Here is a 26,920-nt window from a genome sequence, read left to right as displayed (position 1 = left end):
CCAAGACCCAATTTATTTGAATTTTATTGACAGGTAATGTCTAGTTAACACTATATAAATGTAAGAGTTAACAGTCATTTAAAGTTAACAACTGGGTCCAGTTCATGACCGGTCTCTAAGAAATTATCTTAAGGTTCTACGATGTAATAAGGTACATGTACAGTACCAAAGCAAATTGTGTCCTAGTTTAAATTCCATGACTACTTCACTCCTATATATGGGGAACATACACCGACCCCCTCTATCTCGATCAAATACACGTAGTAATCCGTAGTTTAATTCAATATGTACATGTAAATAAGGACTAAACAATTGGTATGAAAAACGTCATACCGCATTCATCCTAATGACGGTTGTATTTGCAAATATTGATTGATTGATGTTTTCCGCCACACTCAACAAGTTTTCAGTTATATGGTGGCACCCAGTTTTTTATTGGTGGAAGAGAGAACCTAGATACAATGTATCTGGAAAAGACCACCGACCTTTGAAAAGTAAACTGGGAAACTTTCTCACGTACCGGCGCGAGCGAGATTCGAACCCGCACCGACCAGAGGTGAGAGGCCGTGTGATTTTGAGCACGATGCTCTGGATAACCACTCGGCCATATATTTACAAATATGATGATCATAGCGGTCATAGAATTTATGAAACGCTGACTTAAAACGAGACTTTTTAAAAAAAAAATTCCTCTAACATTAACATTAACTTATTTGTATGTATATTGTCTCTATTTAAAAATTAATCATACGCAGGATCCTCTCTCGCATATCGAATAAGTTGAGAGTATAATCTATATATTTTTTATTACCCAGTTTGATTGCGCCAATATTTCTATCTTTAATATACTTTATTTTGCTCTTAGGTTGCAGATGCTAGGCGCATTTCAGAAAATATAGTAGTGTGTTCAACAATCTTGCTATCTCTCTTATTATACATCTACTTTATATGACATTTGCATTTGTAGTGACAACGTTCAATCCTTCTTATACCGCCTTGTTTGGTTTCATTTCTGTGTACCTTGCATCCGGGTCTTTGAGGCATTGCTTTGAACCCGTTTTTTGTTTTCAATTATCAAATGTGCATGTTTTTCAGTCGATCTACTATATTTGAACTGTCTACTGAATGGACTTGAGTGACATCTGTGTTCTCCTCTTGTAACACCATTGAAGGATTTGAGACTGCTGTGCTTTAATATAACAGAAACCACGGAAACCAAACAGAGGAGAAATGGCATGGCTAAATGAAAGGTAATAAGTTAATAATGGAATGTTGATTAAGAATATGTGAACTTTGCACCGGAAGAGAGGTGATGCTACATACTACAGATTGTTTACAAATCAATGAGGGGGAAGTAGATTTGGTTAGGCTAGAAGGATGGCCAATCGGAATGTAAGCAATGAGTGACGAAAGGTGAAGTATTCATACATATTATTTACAAAAGAAACAGATGAAATTAAACTTAGACAAAAAGTTGGAAGTGAAGTTGGATATACAATATCAAATTACAAAATTTTCAAGGAAAGAGTTGTGTTGGTTTTGAGTTTGAATTATAAGTCAATGTCAATAGTGCAGATTTTTTTTAAAGATATAACAAATATTGTGAGGAATGTTAGAGGATGCACGGAGGTATAAATGCGAGGAACAGAGACAAGGTAGCCGATACAGAACTTTGTATCTGTCTTTCATTTATACAGGTAAGATATTTAGTATGCTTGAGCATTTTGGAATATCTTTTCAATTTTTCAGATGGCTTATTAAATTTTTGTGTTGACCTATATTATAATGTTTGTAGTATGTTCTTCTGTACTATGTAATATTTATTGTAATCAATAATGATAATGATGGGATGTTTCTATAATACAAAAGTAGCCGATATATAACTTTGTCTCTGCATTCCATTTATGCAGTTTAGATGTGATAGGGCTACCCCGTTCCACCTGAAAAAACAAAGACCCTGAGGTTTACTTTATTGATCAAGTATATGCATATCACGCTTTGTGCCATATCTGCCTTAGAATACTTCTTCTCGAATTCATCATTTGAGGCTCCTAGCAAGTCTGAAGTCTAAGTCAGTTATGGGACGGAACATGATATGATGATATGAAGGAATCCGGGTATTTGATCTGATGGTGTGATGCACAATCTCCATAATCTGACTTTTTCAATCGTAACATCCACTCCTTAGTTATCTTTCGTGCACAAACTTTAAGTCTTTGGCAAATAACTATAACGTTTTGCCTCAAGCATATCATAGTTACCTTTCTTGCATAAATGGGAAGCGTTTTTGTAACTAAACCAATAATGTTAGACTTTAAAAGCCTTTTGACTTTTCCCTCTCAATTATATGTCTTCCAGAAATTCAAAACCAAATGTAAATCGTTTTTACTTATTGTTTTCAAATTAAGCACACCAAAGTTATCTTTCTTGCGAAAACTCAAAAATACTTGTAAATTGTTTTCCCTTATTTCTTACCAAGCATACCTTAGTTATCTTTCTTCACAAAAAGTTAAAACCTGTATGAAGGTAAACAGTTTTGTCCGAAAACAAGTGTTATACTATATAAATGTGTCACACATTGGCATATGTATAACCATATCACAAGCATCAATTGACTTCAACACTGTATCTTTGTAAACAAGAGGCCCACAGGACTTAACGGTCACCGGAGTATCATAACCCATACATTGACCTGTCGAGGAATTTAAATCTTATTCCGGAGTCTTGTGTGCACAATTTTATGCTCTTTGTAAATAAACATACAATTCTCCTTTATGACATTAGAAGGCTCGTTGACATTTGAAGCATTTACACCCCCCCCCCCCGATATTATATATCTAATTGTGATATACTGCTATCATCTCCTTTACCGCATTGAGCATCATCGAACAAAAATTGATTTCTAAAGCGTTATATAAGATTTAAGACATCTCACAATATGACCATGTTGGTCCCACCCTCTGAGCAAGAGGTCATGAATTTCATTGACATCATGACCATGGATTTAGCTTTTTACACACGTCTTAGAGTAGGAAAGATTGATTAATTGTATATTGTTTAACGTCCTTTTCAAGAATTGTTCACTCATATGGAGACGTCATGATGCGGCACGGCATGTAACACAGAGATAGTATGTAACAAGTACTGTAGCATGAATGGTGACGCTATGTAACAACTGATGCAGATGGCTACGATATGTAACAAATTGTTAGATATCGTGTATGGACTACACTTTTTGGACGTCTTGTAGATTCCTTTTAATCCTTGTGTTTGTAAGTAAGTATGTATGTATTTCTTGTAGCTCCACACTCAACATGTTCAGGACGATATTAAAACCCCAGAAACTTTGTGAGGAGGTTTTGGGTATATGCTTAATAATTACTAAAGTACTGCATGTAATTCATGCATCTCGTCTATTCCAAAATAATTATCTCTCTCTTCCTTCGTTCTTTCTATTCATATCACTTGGTTTACTGCTACCCTGAAAAGATATCCAGCCTTTCAGACTGTCTCTCCCTATGATCGATAGATTCAACGAACTTGAGACATAAATGATTTTAGGTCGTACGTGGAGGCAAATACTATGATACTATTGGTGGAGTGAGCAAGGTAGGGTATACGGGGTGCATTTATTTTAAGAAAAACGAAACACATGAACGAAAATTAGCATTGTTAATAGATAAAACGTCGTCGATATATATCAATGTCTCATTGAAGGCTAAATCAAGATTTTTTTTCTTATCACGCAGAAGTTTTTGAATAAATTTTTCTTCATAAGAATATAAAAACAGGTCAGCCATCAAAGAAACACAATCCGTGACCATGGTAATTCCAACAGACAATTGGAAGACCTGATCACCAAAGACTACGAAGATTTGTCAATGAGGAACTCTAGCATATTTTTAATTTTAACTTCAGAGTACTTGTGCATGGAATCAGAGTGCTGTTTAAGAAACTAATTATTTGGATGACTGATCATTAGATATGAATATTTCTGTTTTCCATTTTTGTTGGGGAAGGAACTGTCTATGATATCAAAAACTCTAGCAGTTAATTTATCGCAAGTTTATCACAAGGAAAGGTTGTGTACAGTGTTGAAAAGGCATGTTTTGATGTTGTTGGTTTGAGAAAAGCTTTGCGATTTCAAGCTCACTAAAAGTTCTTTAGAATTTGTTAGAATCCACATTTTATTTAAACCACATCTGGTATATGTAGTGATACAATACGCTTGAACTTTCTCTTTCACAGTTGTTAATATTTTTTGGGAGAAGCAAAGATAGAGGCTTATTTAAAAACTTACTGGATGCAGCAATGTATCTTTGTTAGGGTTTTTATGAAGTTTAAGAATCCAGTATAGGTACGGTAAGTCATATTCTTCAACAGAAATGGAAAAAAAATATCCATATTCATATCAGTGAAAACGTCGAGCAATATACAACCAACCTAGAGTTTGAACGTGAACGATATGATATTCCAAGAAATGAAAGACTTTATAAGTCATATTCACTGTCGCATGTTGAAAACGAATATCATTTTTATACTGGTTTGTCCATGTTTTAAATTTCTTTTTTGGATAAACTTCGAAAAATGTACTGGTTGATACTTGTTCAACTATTGTCAACAATAAATTTTACTAAGTTGTGTACGCTGGGAAAGTATCTTTTCCAATTTTACTGCATGTATACTTTCTTAGTGTTGGATGTAATGACATATGGCCAGGTGTTTCATTAGTTCTCGGTCACTTCTTTTTATATAGATAGTATTTGTAGAGTTCAGTTTTGCTTTGTTCATAAATTTGTTCACCTTGCCAGTTGCCTTGGGGAGGGCGGATCCAATTTGCAATTGGATTGTGGCCTGTTTTATTTGTAAAACCCACCTTATTTGATTGCAGGCAAATCTATTTCGATATGTCATTATGTGTTGTAGGGGGTCAGATTGCATAATCATACCTATGTGATACATATGTTCTTGTATTTTTGTTTTTGACTCATTCTGACCCCCACCAGCTTATTCTGTTATATAACTTCGTTATTTTCAAAGTAAATGACATTTTTTCAATTCACATCTGTCCTGTTTTCACTGTCTTTATCAAGTAACAAGCAAAGGCTACTTGGCAAGTCATATTAACTAAGGAACATAAATATGTAATTATGGTAGTTAATGACTTTTATGTAACGTGTTTTAAAATTGTGTATGTTCTATGTGTATATTTTGGATAAGTAAAATATGGTAAATATATGTTTTGTATGTACCATATATGTTTTCTTGCCATTGATGAGTGGAAATTTCCGATAAGGCAAACTTAAGATGATGTAATATTTTATTTCAGAACCCCGTACTTAACCTATTACATGGATGACCAATCACAGCGCGCCGTTACATGTAGGACGCTTTGGTAATTCCTCTTTGTTTGCTTGAAATGTAAAGATGCTCAATTTATTTTGTGTACACAAAAATGTATTTAATACACATCATCCACATCCTCCTTTGTAATGCCACTATAATGCTTGTGTATGTGAGCTGTTTTATTTGTAAAACCCACCTTATTTGACTGCAGGCCGCTCTTTTTCGATATTTCATTATGTGTTGTAGGAGGTCAGATTGGATAATCGTATCTATGTGATATATATGTTGGTGGCCCAGAGGTTAGAGGGGTCGCCCGCATGCGGAAGACCGGGGTTCCAATCCCGGCCGCGACAGACCTAAGTAGTTAAAGCAGGTAGTGATAGTTCCATCGCCAAACGCTCGGCATCAGGTGTGAATGTCACGGGTCCTCGGAGATGACCTTAAAAACGGATGCCCCGTGTCGCAGTAGGTGTGGCACGCTAAAGAACCCTCATTGCTCAAAGGCCGTAAGCGCCGAGCAAAGGTCTAATTTGAAGCCCTTCACCGGTCTTGGTGATATCTCCATATGAGTGAAGAGAGACGTTAAGCAAGATAAATCAATCATATGTTCTTGTATTTTTGTTTTTGACTCATTCTGACCCCCACTAGCTTATTCTGTAATATAACTTCGTTATTTTCAAAATAAATGACATTTTTTTTCACTGTCCTGTTTTCACTGCCTTTATCAAGTAACAAGCAAAGTCTACATGGCAAGTCATGTTAACTAAGGAACATAAATATCTTTATGTTCAAAATCAAGAGCAAAATAAATAATTCATCGTATGATTTGGTAGATTATCCTCACCATTATAATTATTTTTTTAATGTTCGTCTGGTATGATGTGAATTATGATGTGAATGTGTGGTGGAAATAATTATTCCTGTTTTGGACAATTCATTTCATGTACGTGAAACTTATGAACTGTTCGGTTCATGGCAATAAACAATATGATATCCTGTTTTAATTGTAAATTATTGACTTCTCCTTTATGATTACTTCCATTCAATCTAAGCAGTGTGGTGATGTTTGATTAAAGCTCAGCACCCAGCAAATAGAACGCGAACTGACGTACAAACAATAAATTTCAATAATAGCACTACAGTTGTGTCACGGATTCTTGGAGATTGTGTCACAGGAGTTTGGAATATGTAAACAGAAAGAAAAAAGAACTATTCACAAGGTATATCACGCCTCCATCTTTGGTTTTCAATTTGCCACCTGTACCGCCTTCAATTTTCTGCGAAAAGTTCTAATTAATATGATAATTACACCCTAACCGTCTAGCAGCAACTCAAGTCAAGGTCTTATCTCTCACATCGTCATGGTGAACTGGAAATAAAGTTTATTTATTGGCTACAATCAACCGTTGAATATCAAATGAAAAAGTTCGGTAAACGGAAAACGGCATCGTCGCAAACCACGGGTAAAACGTACGCTCCCCTCCCCTTTCCCCGTCGCTCTCTACGTGACAATACATCGTTTTTTGATATATTGTTAGGAGTCAGAATTCACCCTTAATAACACAGCTGCAGAATTTACTAACAAAAGCAATTATTAAACAATTGATAAGATTTATTTACAATTAATAATTGAAAGAAAATTAAAACAATAGCAAAATACTAACCTACGATACATTCTCTGTAGGTGAAAAATATCAAAGTCCATGCCAAATTGAATCTACACACAAAACAGTTAATTCCAAAATCCTAGTCTTCAGTTATGACATAAGCCATCATATGCCTAAAGTGCTTGCCTAACAATAACGTTTTTATCATAAAATGTCACAGGTGAGTGCATTTATAATAAGAATGATCTTTAGAACATTTTTGAAAGACACATTTATGCAACAATTACGTCATCGTTCAAATAATGAAATAAACAGCGAACTCGAGAACAAATTAGGTCACAGGTGTCAATCGAGTGCAAGTAGTACACAACACTTCCCTCTTAAAAATTTGACAATGAAAGCTTCAATTCTCTAATACACATATAGCTGATGGTACAGGGGTTTCAACAGTTTCGTTTAAAGTTAACATTTCGCAAATTTTATGGTCCTTATAACGATCTAGTTTGCCATTACAACCAATCATTGGGTCAAATGCTGTCTGACGTGTTTCATACCGATTGTTAGATCGTTCGTGGCACACTGATTTTGACTACGGATAACTCCGTTTACCTGATCAAGATATAGGACTCACGACGGGTGTGACCGGTCGACAGGGGATGCTTACTCCTCCTAGAAACATTATCCCACCTCTGCTATATCAAGAGGTCCGTGTTTGCCCAACTATCAATTTTGTATTGCTTATGGGATTTATGAGACTGATCACTGTTCGTTATCTTCACCTTTCATACATATGTACATCAATCAAAGCAACAACAAAAACATTCGTGACACTCTTGGTAAAGCATCTGCTACAACATTGTCTTTGCCTTTGATATGTTTGATATCAAAATCATACTGTTGTAATAATAAATTCCATCTGGTGAGTCTTTGATTATTGCCATTTTATGAAAAACAAATTAGAGGGTTGTAATCCATAAAAACAAGAATTGGATGTACAGTAACATTCAAATAAACATCAAAATGTTGTATAGCTAACAACAAAGCAAGCCACTCTTTTTCAATGGCTGAATACATGTAATTCTGTTGACATTTTGTAAGTTTCTTTGAAAAATAAGATACAGTGTCACTTTTGAAACATTCCTAAATCACTAACAATTACAGTAAGATTGAATTGTTGTAGCTCAAAGAACTGGACTACTCATGAGAACAGATTTAAAGGACTAAGACCATGTTTATCAAAATTCGGCCTAACGTCCAAAGTGAATAATTTTTTGTTAGAAATATTTTCTAACATGTTCTTTTCCTATAATGGTTTTTATATGTAGAGTTTGGTGAAAGAACACTATTTTTAGGTTTACATTACTAGTATAAATCCTATAATTTACTCTTCTTTTTAAGATTGCGTCATACAACGTCGCTATATATTATTAGAAGTGGTAACGTATTGTAAAACATAAGTATGCAATGAGTGGTTTAATATATAATAAGATCTTGAAAAAGAAATTTTCTTTCCCAATACGCAATAAGGTTATTTTACTTATGGCACACCATATTTTTCAATCCTTCATTCGGCCATTTTCACACGCCGCGCCGTTAGCCTGTTTGCGCTGTTCGTGGAAGTTGCAGAGGATGTACTCATCGCATTTCAACGTAAGTTTTAGAAATATGAATATACTTCACCTCTACTCGTTAAACTGTATAACCAAATAGGTGTACCAATTGCTCTTAAAAATAATAAACAAGTCGCATGGAACGAATAGTATGGTGCGCCTGTGGTGTGTTGACATAAACTCATAATATTCACGCATTGGGCTGTTGGAAATCCCACAACAAATCTGTTAACTGTTGTCAACATAGATTAATTGTTTATTTATTATAATTATATATTGTTAAGATTTAAAATTGTATGTATATCAGCTGATCAGAAAAATCAGCTGTTTCACGATCATGCCATTTTCAATTCCGAGTGCATGGCCTTCTCGTGTCTATTTGAATTTTCTTACATGATGTTTGACTCACTTTACACTTTGAACTTTCCATGTATCATTGTATGGTCTAAAAAGTATTTGTATAGGTTAAAGAGACATATAATTGTATATAGATGTATATTTCCATAATGGTATAGGTCACTGGGGTAACATGTAGGCCTGTGGGGGGTTATAGGTTGAATAATTTTCGAATGATTTGGTATTCTAGTATTCTACTATGTTTAAACTTAACTTAGTGATTATTTAGTAATCAAATAAAAGTTATATGATGAATCGATACATTTCTTCAATTTACTGTAAACAAAATCTGTTTCTGTGTTTTGGAATCTGTCTGGTATTAGTGCATAATAAATAACTTCATAAGTCAATAAATATATTCTTGTTGTAGTGATGACATTTGCAAAATCTGTGAGAATATAGAAAAAAATGTGTTAGGGTCAATAGAAATGTTTAATTAGGGTAGGTCGGGAAAGTGGAAACCAATTAACATATATATATATATTTATTTATTTTTATTTTTTTTTGGCCTTACGCGGAAACATGGATTAGAAAAGTCAGAATGATTTTTACATTCAATAATTTTTAAATACTTAAAAGCACCATTAAGCCAGGAAAATCATAAGAACAGTTTGGTTTTCTAATTTAAATATGCCTTATTTCAAGATAAATTGTAAACATGTCAAACTTAATTTCAACAATTACACTTACAACTTACATGCCTGCATTAGGATTAGATATAGAATCACTCAGAGAATGTTGAATTTCATGGGTACTACCATGATTTAAGCATATAATTTTTTGTTAGCTTATCTCCTTTATATTATTGAATATTAAATTTTTCCATACATCTACCACAAGAAAGAGTATGAAAGATAAAAATATTTTGTGAATTTGCTGATAATTGTGAGGTAAGATAATATATCAACATTAGCTACAACAAAAATTATTAGATGGGGAATCAAATTCAAATGAAATGTTTGTGTATATAATTATTTATGCAGAAATGTACATGTAGCTAACCTGTCCTCTATTGTTTAGTTGAAGACATGTCAATCTCCCACCGAATACATAAATGTAATTTTTCTGAATTCTATATCAATGAAAATACATGAGGGCATGAAAGTACAACTTTTATATGAATATTATAATACAGGTGTCCGTGTTTGCCCAACTCTCCATTTTGTATTGCTTGTAGGAGCTATGAGATTGATCACTGTTTGTTATCTTCACCTTTCATTTATGATATAGTTTTGATAATGATATAATACTGGAGTAAGAACTAGGTACGGTTGCAATGGTAATAACGCCTAAATTTTCTATATATTTTCAAGTTGTTTACTTGAAATAAATACTAGCACAATTACAAACTAGATGCCAAGTGTGAACAATAAATTCATAAACAGAACCTTGAAAAGCGTTGCTAAGCAACTTACGTAATAGATATTTCCACCATATTTACCGGAAATTCACAATTTGGGGGCAAATTTTATCATAAAAATAAAAAATATATGCAGGCCGCAGCCCTCGAGCAAAACGAAACTTGATTTTAATTAAAGTATCTTGAACAAGAAATCAACGCAAGCACAAATTTATTTGCTCGAGACCTGCGCTAGTAGTACATTTTTTCCGTTTTGTGACGATTTCTGGTGGCGGATTCATAGGGACGTATCAGACGATGCAGCTGTTTTCACCTTGTAATCATTAGGCCGACCAGGTAAGAAAAATACACCTTCAGCAAATTTCAACACGTCATATAATTAGATATTTCAGCATGTTTAACAAGAATTTGAGGCTGTAATCAATACACACATCACATCATGACATGAAACGTTCGTGATTTCCACCCCCACCTCCACTACCTGTCGTTAGCAGCAAGAGCTTGCCGATTCAGTACATGTCTAGCAAAATATATTTATATAAATTATTTAGCTATATACGATGACATTTGAAACAAAAAATGCCTTACTTCATTAATATAGGCCTTATCAGTATTTAAAAAGTTTTGTATGAATAGATCTATAGGCCTAGGCCTTAAGATTCATTCAGACAGGTCTGCAGACGGCAGAAAATCATGATCGGCGCTGATGTTTACATGTATATATATGTGGCCAACTTGCATAATTCTATAAATGTTATTGATAATTTCTTTCGTAAACATGATTAAACAAATTTAATAAAACTTATTATGACTAAACTCTTGACATAGTAGGCTAGTATATATATGCCGTGTGTGTTTGTTTACGAATACTTGGCTGGTTCCTTATCGTATTAGTGAAAAATAGTCTGGCTCCCGCCCCCGCCACACTTTGATCGTGATCAATGAGTGGCGTTTGCAGGGAATGTAAAAGAAATGAAATCCTTGCTATTTTGATTTTTCATTCACATGCACCAATAGATATAGTTCAGGAAAGATCACAACAAAATAACTTTGTCTCACTTACCTGTGGCTAACGACAACAAAACACACGAATATTCCACGAGCAATGCACTGCGCACATTGTCAACAATTATCTATTTGAATGTTACACAGCACGGAAGCAAAACATTCTTACTTCCATATGTTTGCAATTAAATATCCCATCACAGAAATGTACAAACAAGTATACATCCACTCAGGAAAACTGATTCACTGGTTTTTTCAAAACCATGTGCTAAAAAAGTTTGGTAGCTTGACGTCACATCTGTCGGATAAGACGGACCAGAAGTGTAATAAATAATTAAAATAATGTGAAATAATTATTTTACATCTTCACTTTTAAATTCGGATTTATTCAATCAGATAGAAAATATACTAGTATTATATGTTAGAATGCAAGCGAAAATATTTTTAAGTAACAAAATTTTCAATTTTGGTCAATAGTTTTGTGGTATATTTGTGTTTATGTAGCTATAATTGCAAAGGAAAATAAAAACAACCATCAAATGATAAATCATGTGTAATTGTGAAGTTATAAAATTAATGGGTTTTTTTTTTATAGGTTTAATATTTTTAGCATAATCTTCCATGTAGTGTGAATGTGTATTCTTTTGATTTTGAGTTAAGCTGATACTTCTTGAAATTAATCGCAAATACTTCAGAATAAATAGTTTTCCAACGAAAAGAATAATAATAATAATAATAAAAATAACACACTATAATAACGGATATTTTCTTCGATTCTTTTTTATCTTGGGGGGGGGGGTATCAAATAAGAAAAATCCGCAAAAAAAGTACAATTGAAAATGCAAAAAGTAATAAAATCCAAATTATTTATTTCTAAATACCAATTAAATGCAGTCTGTTATTCTCATACCCGATTCTGTACTATTTAATGTAAATGTTCTAAGATATTACAATATAACCATAGTAACAATTGAGTTGGGTTTTTTTTTTTTTTTTTTTTGTTTTTGTTTTTTAGACACTTTGAGAAAAAATTACATTTCATAAGGTTTTAATAAATATTCATTTTTTTAAATACAGTTGTGTATACGTTATTAATCTAAACATTAAATTATTTCAGAATGAATGGATCCAAACATTATAATTGTGTACTGTGCAAAAGACGCCATTCTCAAAGAGAGAGGAGAAAAGTTTATGGTGACACAAGAAAGATCTTGGAGAAACATTTTGCCGTATTTAATATATCAACTTCAGCAGTGATTTTCAATAGATGTTCTCACCTCTGCTATAAAAAGAAAAAGACCAAAAATACTACCATTCAAAGCCAGAGTTCGGTTTCAGATGAATATTATCCGCCTTTGAAGCCCGGACCAAAGTTAATTGTCACTCCAACCTATGCTAGATACAGAACTTATATTCAAAGTGAAATATTTGTGCAATCAGGATCACGATGCTGTCCAAGTCACATTGAAAATGGAATTCTCTCAAAAGACGCCATAGACAAGGTCAAGGCTTCTAAGGATTCCTGCCACCTCAACAGATCCGCAATACTGGAGCTTTTACAGCAAGCTAGAGAGGAGGTCCTTAAAAACAAGGGTACAAGACTTGACTTCGATGAACCTACAGGTTTAAGTGACTCAGACTATTATAATTTAACCGGATTCACTAGATAGCAGTTTGATGACATTATGACAAATATTAACACCATAAGACCAACACAGACCAGGTCAATCCGTACCTGTGTAGCCATCCTTTTGACTAAGCTACGTTCTGGAATGGACAACCAAATGCTTGGAACAATCTTCAATATGAAAAAATTCCAGGTAAATAAAATTGTTAGGTTAACTTTGAAGGTAATGATTTGTGCACATAATATATGAATATCAAAATTATAGATTTTATTATATGATAATATTATTGCAGATTCGCAGGGCAGTCCAATCTGCAAGGAAGGCTCTGATGACAGAATTTGTCCCAAGGAACCTCGGATTTTCCCACATCACAAGGGAAGAGATCATTCAGACCCATACAAGGCCACTTGCACAACAAATTCTGTCCAATGTAACATTTGCACCTGCAATATTAGTGTTGGACGGAACTTATACCTATATTCAAAAAAGTGGAAACTACACCTTCTCCAGACGATCTTTCAGTATGCACAAGCGAAGACCCCTTTTAAAACCCATGATGATGGTCTCCACAACAGGATATATCGTCAGTGTCCTTGGACCTTATCTGGCAGATCCAAAGAACAATGACTCCTCTATTCTCAACCATTCGATTCATTCAAACACAGATGAAATAAAGACCTGGGTCAGAGAGGACGATATATTTGTTGTTGATAGAGGTTTCCGGGATTCAGAATCACTTTTGAATGACCTGGGTATACGTATGGAGATGCCTGCGTTTATCCCGAAGGGCCAGAAGCAATTGTCTACAGAGGAAGCTAACAGTTCTAGACTTGTAACAAAGGTATAGCTAAGCCTGTTACTAGTATCTTTCTGAATAAAATGAATCTGCAGTTTGAACAATGAATGTTTACCTTAGCTATTTCATGCTTGTGCACTGGTATATCTAAGATTTAAAATATCATGCAATTGATTGAAAACTTTAATTCTACTGAAAGTTGTGATGTCAAGTAATGTTGTCAAGTATGTTTATTGTTCATTTTAGGTCAGATGGGTTGTTGAATCCGTAAATGGAAGAATAAAGACATGGAGATATCTTGGTAAAACACTTCCAAACAGCCAGATCCCGTGTATTGGAGATTATGTTAGGATTGTCTGTAGTCTTTGTAACAAGTACCGGCCTCCTATCAACTCTGGAACATTTGATGACGATATCACCATTGCATCAACAATGACAATGTTGGCCAAACAGACAAACGGACTTCAACAGTTTGTTCTTGAAAATGGTATGTTAATGATTGATGACATATTTGTTTTACATAATGGTAATTGTACATATATTCTATTACATGAAAGTTGAAGATAACGAACAGTGACCAATCTCATAACTCCTATAAACCATGTGTAATTTCAAACTTGAGTTCATATATTGAGTCATTATACTTTTGCAGGGCTTGATAAAAGATCCATGAAATGGACTTCCATCGACGCTGACAGCAACACCATCACCGATTTTCCCAGGCTTACTGAGGGAGATATCAGAAACCTTACAATTGGTGTCTATCAGCTAAAGACGGCAAAATCATATGCGGCAGAACATCTTACAGATGATGGATTATTTGAAATTTTTGTGAGCGATGATATACCCAATATTGTCAGTGCCAAAATTCAAAGCCGCCACACTTCATCTAAAAAGTATTCCTTGTGGATAAAATACGATATCACCATCTTGTTCTGGTATTGTACCTGTAAAAATGGATCCCGGGTTGTTGGAATGTGCGGTCACATATCCTGTATTATCTGGTATTTAGCCTTTGCTAGATATCAGAACGAATCTTGCGGTATTCGTGACTGGACAGAGGAAGTGGATGATGCGGCGAGATCCATCGCCAGCTCCGAGGATGAGGATACTGTCGATTATGATGGACAAGAAGAGTAGTGCAAACCATACTTTTGTTTAACGTTAATTGACGATATTTAGTTAATCACGCCCAAAATGAATTTATCAGTTAGTAATTGTACATGTAGTAAAAATTTTGAAATCTTACATTTTAAATCCACATTTCATCTAATTATGTAAAGTAATGTAGAGTGCATCGTAACTTTCACATTATTTAATAAAACACATTTCATGCTTAAATTGTGTTTTACAGACCGATATTATTGCTGTTTTTATTGGGGGAGGGGTGAAGATCTTTGTAATAATGACACGTGGATAATTAATACAGATTTAAGTTACTCCAGTTAAATTCAGTACAGTCCTGACTAATCATTTATGGAGAAGTAGAATATTGGGTTACCATTTTAGATTATTTATCATAACTAATTGAAAATAACTGCAATAACGTTACAATGCTACAAACAACGTCATTAAAACGTTATTAAAAAAACTCAATATTTGAGCAGTTGCAGAAATGGAAATAATGAAGATATCCTCAAAACCTTTATATTTAATGAAGTAATACACTTATATCTATATTTGGGTACAATATTGTCCAATTTGAAGATTGGGCCATTTAAGTCATATAGCGTACCTAGTTCTTTGAATTTCAGGATGATATAATATGTCCAGCAAAAATTGATGGCAAGGGTGACATGAATCAGATTGACAAGAATCCATATTCCTACTCCTCAATAATGCTACAGTATCATCACTGTCATCAAATTCATCAATGATAGTGGCATCAGTGACACATGCAGATAAGTGTTGGACATCACTGCAGGAATAGCTTCCTTGTTGTGCCTGCCAATAGCAAGGTACCAGATTATACAGCAGTTATGTGGAAACAGATTCCCACAATAGGGGGACCAGATTGACACCTACATTGTACAGTATCAGGCAGTTATATCAGAACAGGAAAAACTGGATCCAAACAAGACTATATTGCTTGGAAGAAACATGTCGACTCTGAAGTTTAACCCTTATTAACCCTCAGGGGGAAGGCTCACTCTAGAGCCAGGCTTCCGGGGGGAAGTCTCATTATGGGGGAAGGCTCACTCTACAACACCGGGCTTCGAACCCCAGCGGGGCGAACGCTCTACCTCTAGGCCTTTTTTGTTAAGTTCAGTGCTTGTCTTTTCAAGTTTGAAAGACAGTTTTATTTTGCTCTTGCAAGCTTCTCTTTTCTGACTACATCATATTCAGTATCGTTGATGTTTCCTTTGAATATTTCATACTGTCAAACTGCTTTTTATGCAATGATGCAATTTTGATCTCTTCTCATCATCTGTATGTTGTTTTCCTCATCCAGTTTTCGTTTCAAGTTTGTTTTTGTTGTCCTCTTTTGTGGATCACACACAGATAAGTCATGTGACCTTGCTATATTTTCAACGGTTTCACAGTAATTTTGCATCTTTTTTCTCTTCATTCCTAAAACAAGATCATCTGATTAACACTCTTTCTCTCTGCGCATTTACTCTACATCATTTAGTCACCAAGTTTCTGAAATCAACAGGGGCTGAAACTATCTTAGAAAACCATTTACTCATGTTTTGTACACAGACTTGTTTGCACTCTGAATGTCAAAAATGCTAATTGCTAGTTGATTACTAAAATAATAGATAATTTTGATATATCATATGCATTATGTTTTGACTCTAGATCATCAAAGTTTGTTATTTCACTCATCATGATGCTGTATACATGAACACTGTAGACATACAAAAAAAGCTTCAGTTATCTACAAACCGTATAATGAAATAAATGAAACTGGTCTACAAACATTATTAAGGATTTTGAATAGCAAAGTAATTTTCGAAAATGTGAAGAGAACAGTATTCGTAGATGAATTGTGTATCTACACAAATTGCTTCTCTAATTCCCTCAACAAGCATCGTGTTTGAGTAGAATCTGTAAGATCTCTGTTTTCATCTTCCGCCATTCGATCTTTAGATGGCATGCGTACATGTATGTACAATTTCAGGTTTTTCCATTGATTTCATTATGTAAGTTTCAATTAATGAAAGTACTTTTTGTGCCTTTTCATCTAAGTGATCATTCAAACATTAGAACAGGGCTTTTATGTTTTGTTGATTAATAAAATAGTCCTCACGTTGAAGAAGTGCAATCACCCTTTTCATGTAATTCTTTCTTAATTTACTTGCTCGATCATTACTGATGTCATTTGTTTCTCTCCATATCAGTTGTTCTACAACATCCTTCCTGGTTGTCATAGTCTTAAAAATCAATTTGGGGTTTAGTGGGAAAAGATTTAAACCAGTAATTAAAGTACATCAGACCCATTGGTTGGTTAGGCAGGGGGATTAAAAGCATTGGTGAATAAAATTTTCTAGTAAATGGTGGTTTGATGTAAGTACTCCTGATATGAAATATTACTGACTGCTTTTGACATTTATGCATTAGGGAGTAGGTAATCAAAATATGAAGCGTTACAGTTTTAAGATTCGTGTTATAGAAGTTACACGTGTGCATCACGTTAAGAAGTGTCACGGTGTTGAGATTCACGTTCATTAGGGCAGGTACGCAATATTTCATAATACTCCCCAAAGAGCGATAACCCGAACAAAACCATGGTAAATATCCAAACAGGATATGGTAGTGATTCTGTTCGGAGGATGGAGCATGTCATCTAAAGAAATAACTCAAGTATATCGTGGTCAACTCTAGCGCATAAAATGAAATGAGATATGTGTTGCTCAAATCTATTTCACGCTTAACAATTTATCGCTCTGCTGATTTGATGGTTTGTACTGATTTCTGTAATGCACGTATTCACAGTCCCTGACACGTTCTACTTTCCCACTTGAACAGTGAGCGAACGGTGAACTCAATTTGTTAAGCGGTGAGTGCACGGTGAACGCAAAATGGTCTGTTCATTCGGTATATATCTGATTTTCCCCTTAGATTGTGCTTAATTTATAATCAGGAAGGGAATATATATATATGGATACATCTGTTTGTTCATTTTTGTGCAGGTACCGGATATATATTTCTCATGAAATGATCGTAAATTTCACATCAATGCACGAAGCAATCATGCACAAACAAAAGAAAATTTATTCTGTACATTGTTTACAGTATTACATGTACAGATACATGTACATTGTTTACAGTATTACATGTACGAATACATGTACATTGTTTACAGTATTACATGTACAGATACATATGTACATTGTTTACAGTATTACATGAAGAGATACATGTACATTGTTTACAGTATTACATGTACAGATACATATGTACATTGTTTACAGTATTACATGTACAGATACATATGTACATTGTGTACAGTATTACATGTACAGATACATGTACATTGTTTACAGTATTACATGTACAGATACATATGTACATTGTGTACAGTATTACATGTACAGATACATATGTACATTGTGTACAGTATTACATGTAGAGATACATATGTACATTGTGTACAGTATTACATGTACAGATAGATATGTACATTGTTTACAGTATTACATGTACAGATACATATGTACATTGTTTACAGTATTACATGTACAGATACATATGTACATTGTTTACAGTATTACATGTACAGATACATATGTACATTGTTTACAGTATTACATGTACAGATACATGTACATTGTTTACAGTATTACATGTACAGATACATATGTACATTGTTTACAGTATTACATGTACAGATACATATGTACATTGTTTACAGTATTACATGTACAGATACATGTACATTGTTTACAGTATTACATGTACAGATACATGTATACATGGAAAGTAGAAACATTTTCTATAATATTTAGAATTCTTGACATTTCCTTAAAGCTGTATGGTCCGAATAACAACATGTTTTTTTCCATTTCGTTAAAACGCTATTAAATCATCGCACGTATGTAGTTATGGGGCTGTATGACATGTCATACATTATTTCACTTGTTTTAACCAAAATTATTTAATTCTAAATCGGTGTTTACAAACAACTGCGTCACTCTGTCATTTCAAGTGACAGTCACGTGACCAGTTCAAACTTTCAGATCATCGGTGGCCTTATCTGTGTAGAACTGTGTATTTTGTTACAACAGTACCGTGTCATAAGATTAATAGAAGTAAAAATATCAAATACCTCTTAGTAATTCGTTGTTTTATGCTCTTTCAGCCTTAAAACAAGACAGTTGCGTCTGAGTTAATACAATCCCGTGGGGATCCGGGTTAGAATAGGTCCTCAATACCCCCTTGCTTGTCGTAAGAGGCGACTAAATGGGGTGGTCCTTCGGATGAGACCGCAAAAACCGAGGTCCCGTGTCACAGCAGGTGTGGCACGTTAAAGATCCCTCCCTGCTCAAAGGCCATAAGCGCCGAGCAAAGGACTAAATTTTGCAGCCCTTCACCGGCAGTGGTGACGTCTCCATATGAGTGAAATAATCTCGAGAGGGACGTTAAACAATATTCAATCAATCAATCTGAGTTAATACATCATTTTGGGATTCCCTTGACGTACGGGGGGCTATTTATAGACGTCTAATACTGCATAATGTATGCGTTATCTGGAACACCTCGGGCCTTTCACCGAATACACCGTGCTTAGGATGAAGGGCCCGAGGTTTTCCGGATGATTTATATATGTACCACACTATATTTACTTTCTAAATAATATTCTCACTGTTTTCTTTTATATGCAGATGTTTTCAAGCATGTAATTAAGGGAAAGTTCATAACTTTGTAAAGTAATTAATTTGCTTTAAAGTAATTTTGTACAAAAATAATACATGAACATTGGGTCATACAGCTTTAAATCGTGAATGGTGCATCATCGCGGTATACTACATGAATTAATTTTGACTTATGATACATAGTATTTAATTTCTTAATACAAAAGTATAAACAATGTATGTGAAATAAAGATAGTCTAGTACTTAGCGCCAAGAATTTACAGGTGTATATCCATGACTACAAAATTTACGAGCGCGATCGTTTGGATTACATACAATTAAAAACAAGCCCGAATGGAGTTGAGGTGAATGCATTAAACAGCCAACACGGGTAGAACTGGTACCTCGTGTTGACACCTGAACGCTTCTAGATAGTATGAAAGGTTTATTCCCACGTAGATTTTGCGTAATTCACTTTATTGTAAATACATGTAAAGTATATCGACCTGAGGAAATAATCCCAGATTTAATGTACGTACAAAATATTTAGTGTGACCATGAGTTTAAATTTAGATTGTGCAATATTTGTGTATTTTTTATGCGGATAAAACTGTTTATTGTAGTGAACTATACTTATATTATATGTGGGGGAAAATGTACGAGAAAAATTACATCTTTATATTAGAGACAAACGATACAAACGTTTCAAATTTGGGGAAAGGAGTAAATACATTTATTGACAATGTTTTTCATAAATATAGACGTAAAATAATCAGAAATACTTGTCAAATCAGTTTGACATTCGGGCACGAACGTGCATTAAAATGTAGCATCGGGTTAAGGGAAAAAACTGACTTGTCTAAAATTCTTGTCAAATGATACAAAATAAAATATAATAAATTGTGCTTTTGCCCATACTTGAAAATGCTAAAATGATAATTAGGGGGGGGGGGGGGGGGGGGTTGAGGTATCTAATAACTGAAACTGTCTCATTTTTATACATGTACCAGCACTCGTTCTTAGCTAATTGTACATGTATAAGGATTGAATTTATAACTGCAGTCTCTTACATTTTTCCCTCATTCAGAACTTCTTCCACTTTCTAACCAAACAATAGTTATGTTTTGTAATGATGAAAATGATTTATTGTATTCTTTGATATTGGTGAGTGATCTGCAGTTTTCCTTGAATTTTCGCAATTGATAATCCTAACATTTGTACTTAATAAATTTAATTTCTGATATAATAAGAATGTTTACTTTCACTCTTACGCACATGTTCCGTTTTGTCTTGCTATGAAAATCGATCCTTTCACTGTGGTGTTCCGAATGACAGTGAACGGTGAATGCTTTGTGAACGGTGAACGCATGGTCAGCGCAAAACTGTAAACGGAGAGCACACGGTGAACGCACGGAAAAATGGTAAAGTAGAACGTTTCAGGGATTGTAAATACGTAACAAAATCCTAGTCGATACTAGAAGTAGGAACTGCTCCTCCGCCAATCGCCCGGCAAGACAAATGAAAGTTGTAGGTCTTGTGTATGAGCTTCTGAGAATGAACTCCTTCCTCGCGTACATATCAAACACGTGTTGTATGCAAGGTGAAGACAACGAACAGTGATCAATCTCATAACTCCCACAAGCAATACAAAATAGATAGTTGGGCAAACACGGACCCCTGGACACACCAGAGGTGGGAGCAGGTGCCTAAGAGGAGTAAGCATCCCCTGCTGACCGGTCACACCCGCCGTGAGCCCCACATCCTAATCAGGTAAACGGAGTTATCCGCAGTCAAATCAGTGTGCCAAGAACGGCTTAACAATCGGTATGAAACACGTCAGACAGCATTTGACCCAATGCGAGGTTGTATTGACGAACTAGATCGTTATAACGACCATAGAATTTGCGAAATGCTGACTTCAATCGAGACTGTTGAAATCCCTGTACCATCAACTTGTTTGTCAGTAGCTTACCTCGATTTAAAAACTGACTATACCCAGAACAAGCTCTTGCATATCGAATCAGTTGAGATATATAAACACCATATGCAGGTGATAATGGAATATTGCTACATAAATATGGGAAGTTGACGATGGAGAAGCTGAAATCATCCCGTTTGTCATACAGTTGAGTTGTCAGTTTGCCGTTAATGTCTACTTTCAATAAAATATCTAAGTATGAAGCAGAAGTGGACGACTCTGTGGTGTCCTTCCTCGCGTACAAATCAAACACGTGTTGTAAGTTACACTTCCTCGCGTACATATAAAACACGTGTAGTAAGTTACACTTCCTCGCGGACATATAAAACACGTACTGCAAGTTACCTTTCACCGCGTAAAGATTAGACACACACTACTTAAAAGGGCAATTCATTACTCCTCTTTATGTTTCGATATTTGATGTAACAACCATTTCTTGATTACTTCTGTAGCCACTGAAAAACTCAGTTTCCTGGTCAGGAAGTAGCCTTAGGGACCATTATCAAAATGTTCCTTTGTAAACAATTGATTATTTCTACAGATATTTTAAACCAGTACTATCTTCTAACTTTACAAGGTAAAATAGTTGATTTCTGCTGGATTTAAAGTCATATTGTTATCCATGACAACACCAAAGCAGACAAAACGGCAAAAATACACTAAGTCTTCAAGATGATATTTTACACTTTAAAATTTCCTACACAGATGTAAAATGATTTATAAAACGATGTGGAAATTCTCTTCAGCAAATATATTGAGAATTCTGCGACACATGTAAACTTTATTCTCTTCAAAACAAAGTAAATAAACTGTTTGATATCGTACTGAAACGCCAGGACGAAGTAGACGCATCGGACATTCAAAAATCGACACATTCTTACCTACTAAACGGAGAACTTCAACCTGAATGTATATCTTGCGACTGTCCATTAACTATAATATCACGATGTGGCCTTCAACTCGACATGTAGATATATCGACGACGTTTCATCTATTAACAAAAATTATTTTCATTCATATGTCGATTCCATTTATCCCTGTGAACTGGAGATAAAAGACACCACATAGTCCTCCACATCTGTTATTGAAAATGGATATTAATGGCAAAGTAACAACTCAAGTTTATGAACAAGAGTATCGCCAATGGTACATGATACGCCTCTGTAAAGCTACGGTAGGATGTTTTTCTTAAACCATGGTTTGTAGAATTTGGTTTCAAGTAGCATCAGTAATCATCAGGGTGTGACATATTTTCTTAGCATCGTAAAAACAGACAAATCATGTACTCTCTATTTAATATTTTCACTTGGCATAAGATGTATGTGTACCAAGTTTCATGGTCCTACCCCCCCCCCCCCCCCCCCCCCCACGGCTTGGTCTGTATCCTGCTATTACGACATTGACCTTGAGAAACAATAGACATCCCCCACATGGCATAAAGTGTATGTGTACCAAGTTCGACGATCCTAGCCCCAACAGTTCGGTCTGTACACCGCCTACAAGGTTTTCCTACTAAGTGATACTACAACCTTGACCTTGAAAAGTAATAAGAATCCTCCTCTCATCATAGTGACGGTGATCAAATGTATCAAGTTTCAATATCCTAGAACTTATGGTTCGGTTTTCATCCTGCTTGCAACGTTTACTTACTAAGTTATACTACGACCTTGACCTCTGACTTTCAAAAATAAAATACTTCCGTTATTTTGGCATGAGGAGTATATGTTCCACGTTTGATAGTCTTAGCCCCAATAGTTCAGTCTACATTCTGCCTACAAGGTTTACCTATTAACTGATACTACAACCTTGACCTCTGACCTTGACAAATATCTTCTTCTCATCATGCTGGTCAAATGTACAAAGTTGCAATATTCTAGAGCTTATGCTTTGGTCTGTATCCTGCCTACACAGTTTTCCTACTAAGTAATACTGCAACCTTGACCTTGAAAAACAATAGGCATCTTCCTCTCATCATAGTGATCAGATGTACCAAGTTTCAGTATCCTGGATCTTAAGGTTCGGTTTGCATCCTGCCTGCAACGTTTACCTACTAAGCGATACTACGACTTTAACCTTTGACTTCTGACCTTGAAAAACAATAGATATCTTCCTCTCATCATGGTGATCATGTAACAAAGTTGTAATATACTGGAGTTTAAAGTTCGGTTTGTATCCTGCCCACAAGGTTTTCCTAGTTAGGTTTTCCTACCAAGTGATATTACGACCTTGGCCTTTGGTCTTGACAAACAATAGACATCTTTCTCTCATAATGGTGATCAAATGTACCAAGCTGTAAAATCCTGGAGATTACGGTTTGGTCTGTATTCTGCCCACAAGGTCCGGATAGACGGACGACGACAAACCATAATGTCGATGGGGACTTTTGGTTCTCACTCCGTCCGTTTGTCTGTCCGTCCGACAGTCCTGCAAATAAGTTTTCCTTACTTTTTTCTCTGTTCTTGCAGATATTTATTTCATATTTGTTACATTACTTTACAATAAGAAGCTGAAGATCAAGATAGAATTTAGTTTTGGTCCATTGATTTTGCAAATGTATGGCCCTTGGACTTGGACAAATAACATGAAGTATCAGTTTTCCGGACTTTGTTATGTTGTGCTTGCAGATATTCATTTGATATTTGGTACATTACTTTGCTATAAGAAGTTACAGATCAAGTTTGAATTTGGTCTCGGTCCGTTGATTTTTCACTAAGTTATGGCCCTTGGACTTAGAAAAATAGCATGAATTATCAGTTTTCCGGACTTTAATTGTTGTGCTTCATTTGATATTTAGTACATCACGATGATTGCTTTGCCATAACAAGTATAGATTTTTAACAAAGCTTGTCGTCTTTAGGAACAACCTTATATATTAAATTGATATAACTATATGATATGCTTTAAGTATTTATATTTTTATTGAAGACCACATAATCTAACTTTTCTAAAATGGTAAATCCTCTATAAAATCAAGTTAAAAAAACAACCTACTAAAGGGTGTTAAAAAATTCGTTCCGTTTGTAAATTTAAAAAATTAAAAAGAAAAACGAAATATTTTTGTTTCAAATTTTTACTGGTAACACTTTAGAATTTTTTTTCATTATATCGGTAGTTATCCTTCCCTATGTGCACTCTCTCGTGTTACTATGGAGTGATGTAAACATAATGTCTATTACGTCATGAAATAGATATGCTATACAATAATTTTTCTAGTATGACCTTGAAGTAGACATGATATTTGTACTAAAAATAGAAAGCATTTTTTTCTTTTCAATCTAAAAAAAAAAAAAAAAAAAAAAAAAAAAAAAAAAAGCCTGAGAAGCAGATGTTCAATGTTTCACACAGCAAGAAACAAAGACTACTAAATAGCTGAAAATTGCCCAAATTTTATCAAGAAGAAATTTAAGGTTTGCGTGCATAAAAGACCATTTCTGTTACATGTATTTCTTGAATTATAGAAACGTTTTTGATAGTAGTTAGGAATAAGATTAAAATGTCAGTTTCATTATGTTGCAATTTTTCTTCTTTCTTCTTTAGACTTGCTTTCTCTCTCTTTTTAAGGAGGTATGCTACACCAGAGAAATTTGATGTAGATGAAAAGTGTAGGATATGTACAAAAATATTTTGAAGTTGAAAATTTTCAAATTTACTTTATTTTGTCAAAAAATACAGTTTTAGTAGAAGGTAATCTGAAAAAAATTTAAAACCCCTGCTGGACTCGAACCTGCGACCTACAGTTCAGCAGTCGGTATTTTAACCTACTGAGCTACTCGGCTAGGTATTTAAAGTAGCTCAATCCTCATGTGACTTATCAATATGAATGGTTAAAAGTGGAAAAACTGTATTGATTTCAACTCAGTATAGTTTAATTTAATTAATAACCAAAGAAAATGTATATGTTGCCACCTTTTTAAAGATGTCGGACATACAAAAAGAGAAGTATACATCTACATCACAAAATCACACATTTTTGTTAAACAGAATAATAAAAACAGATAAAAACTTATTGAAATGACAAAATTTAAATATCAAAAGTTTTAAAAAACTGCCAATTCATAAATATGTATAGATTAATTGTGGATATTAGGGAAACCAATGTATAATAGACATCCAGTAGGGGAAATTCCAGCATAGGAGTTATTGCCCTTGACAACATTATTTTAAACATAAATAATCGATTATCTATGGAAAATATAAAGTTTTTCAGTATTAATAGTTTACCAGATTTTTTATTATATCCAGTGAATAATATTCCTCAGAAAGATATGTTTCTATCATGTGCAAAGTTTAATTTATTAAGATTTTTGCAAAAACCTATGACGTCACATGAGGATCGATCAACCTTAAACGGAAAAGGAAAAGTCAAATATTGCTGATATCGATTTTGTCATCCATGTTTTTAAAGGAAGTCAGCCATTATGACGATGTAGAGTACTACCTTAAGATTGAAAATTCTGTAAAATTGTGAAGTCGTACGTAAATTAAATCATCAAGAAATTATTTCCATTGCGTTGAACCGAATGTCAACCAATGTAATAAATTAGAATTTTCACATCATACATTTTCTACCAATCACAAAGGAGAGAAAGTGCATTGTCCGAAGACTGTAAAATACTTCAAACTATATGGTACCGTCTTCCTTGGAAGACGGTAACAAGTTAAGGATAAATTGTGAAGTTTTACTGGTCTAGTCTTTGTACCTGAATAGTAGTTGACTTCCAACCATTCCTATCCTGGTTTCCCAATTTCCCCCTTTTACACTATCCCATAACCTTAGTCTCTAAATGAACTTCGAATATTGTTGCGGCCAACAACAAAAAAGTTTGCCTCCGGTAGGGGACTATGTATTGCTATGCAATACTCTCAGAATGCTTGTTAATTTTATTTTGATTGTAAAATACTTTGCCGACGCCCTTGGAATAGAGAACTTTATCATCTTTTTTTTATCATGTCAACGCCTAACGTTGAAACGGGACCTAAGTGTTTAAGGCTTTATGCGACAGACCCTTGACTTTCACTTATAATGTGGGGCGCTTGGTTAAGGAAAACTCACTACCAAACTTTTTGCGCTTCACCTACAACTGGTGACATTTTTACACGAGTTTTAATATTTGAATCATAAGCAAATACACGGGAAACATTAAGTATTTTAATGTTTTATTTTATTTACTATATGGGGATTACGTTCAGATATACACAACCTCATCCGTCATGTTATATGATCACCGTGACAGGGACCGGCAGGCGAACGGGAAGTTTCGTTTGGGAACACCAAATGTCCTTTCTGTGAACTTCTACCTCTGTCAAAATCTGCGGAATGGTAATCCAAACACAGCTGTAAGTGGGGAAACTCAAGCCAATTCTTCAACGATTCAAGGGGACATAATTTGTGTCGA

The 26,920-nt window shown here is 34.6% G+C and overlaps 2 protein-coding genes across 5 annotated transcripts in view; both read left to right on the top strand.

Moving 5' to 3' along the window:
* Window positions 1–26,920, top strand: part of LOC125658137 (uncharacterized) — a 225,385-nt gene that overhangs the window by 154,026 nt on the left and 44,439 nt on the right. For 2 of the 4 annotated variants that reach the window (XM_056150530.1, XM_056150531.1), the window contains exon 1: window positions 8,501–8,603. The exons of 1 other annotated variant lie outside the window; for it this stretch is intronic. The gene's annotated coding sequence lies outside the window, so the exon portion shown is untranslated. Of the gene's footprint in view, window positions 1–8,500; window positions 8,604–15,502; window positions 15,865–26,920 lie in introns of those variants that run through there. One more of the 4 variants, XR_008798868.1, reaches the window with a different exon arrangement.
* LOC125670601 (uncharacterized) lies at window positions 13,532–14,956 on the top strand. Its single transcript, XM_048905843.2, has 3 exons — window positions 13,532–13,793; window positions 13,995–14,235; window positions 14,401–14,956. The coding sequence occupies exons 1-3, from the start codon at window positions 13,713–13,715 to the stop codon at window positions 14,886–14,888; spliced, it is 810 nt and encodes a 269-aa protein (XP_048761800.2). The 5' UTR covers window positions 13,532–13,712; the 3' UTR covers window positions 14,889–14,956.

The sequence above is a fragment of the Ostrea edulis genome, chromosome 9 (assembly GCF_947568905.1).
Source record: "Ostrea edulis chromosome 9, xbOstEdul1.1, whole genome shotgun sequence".
Lineage (NCBI taxonomy): Eukaryota > Metazoa > Mollusca > Bivalvia > Ostreida > Ostreidae > Ostrea > Ostrea edulis.
The sequence above is the reverse complement of the archived record's forward strand: the minus strand, read 5'-3'. Positions and strand labels throughout refer to the sequence as shown.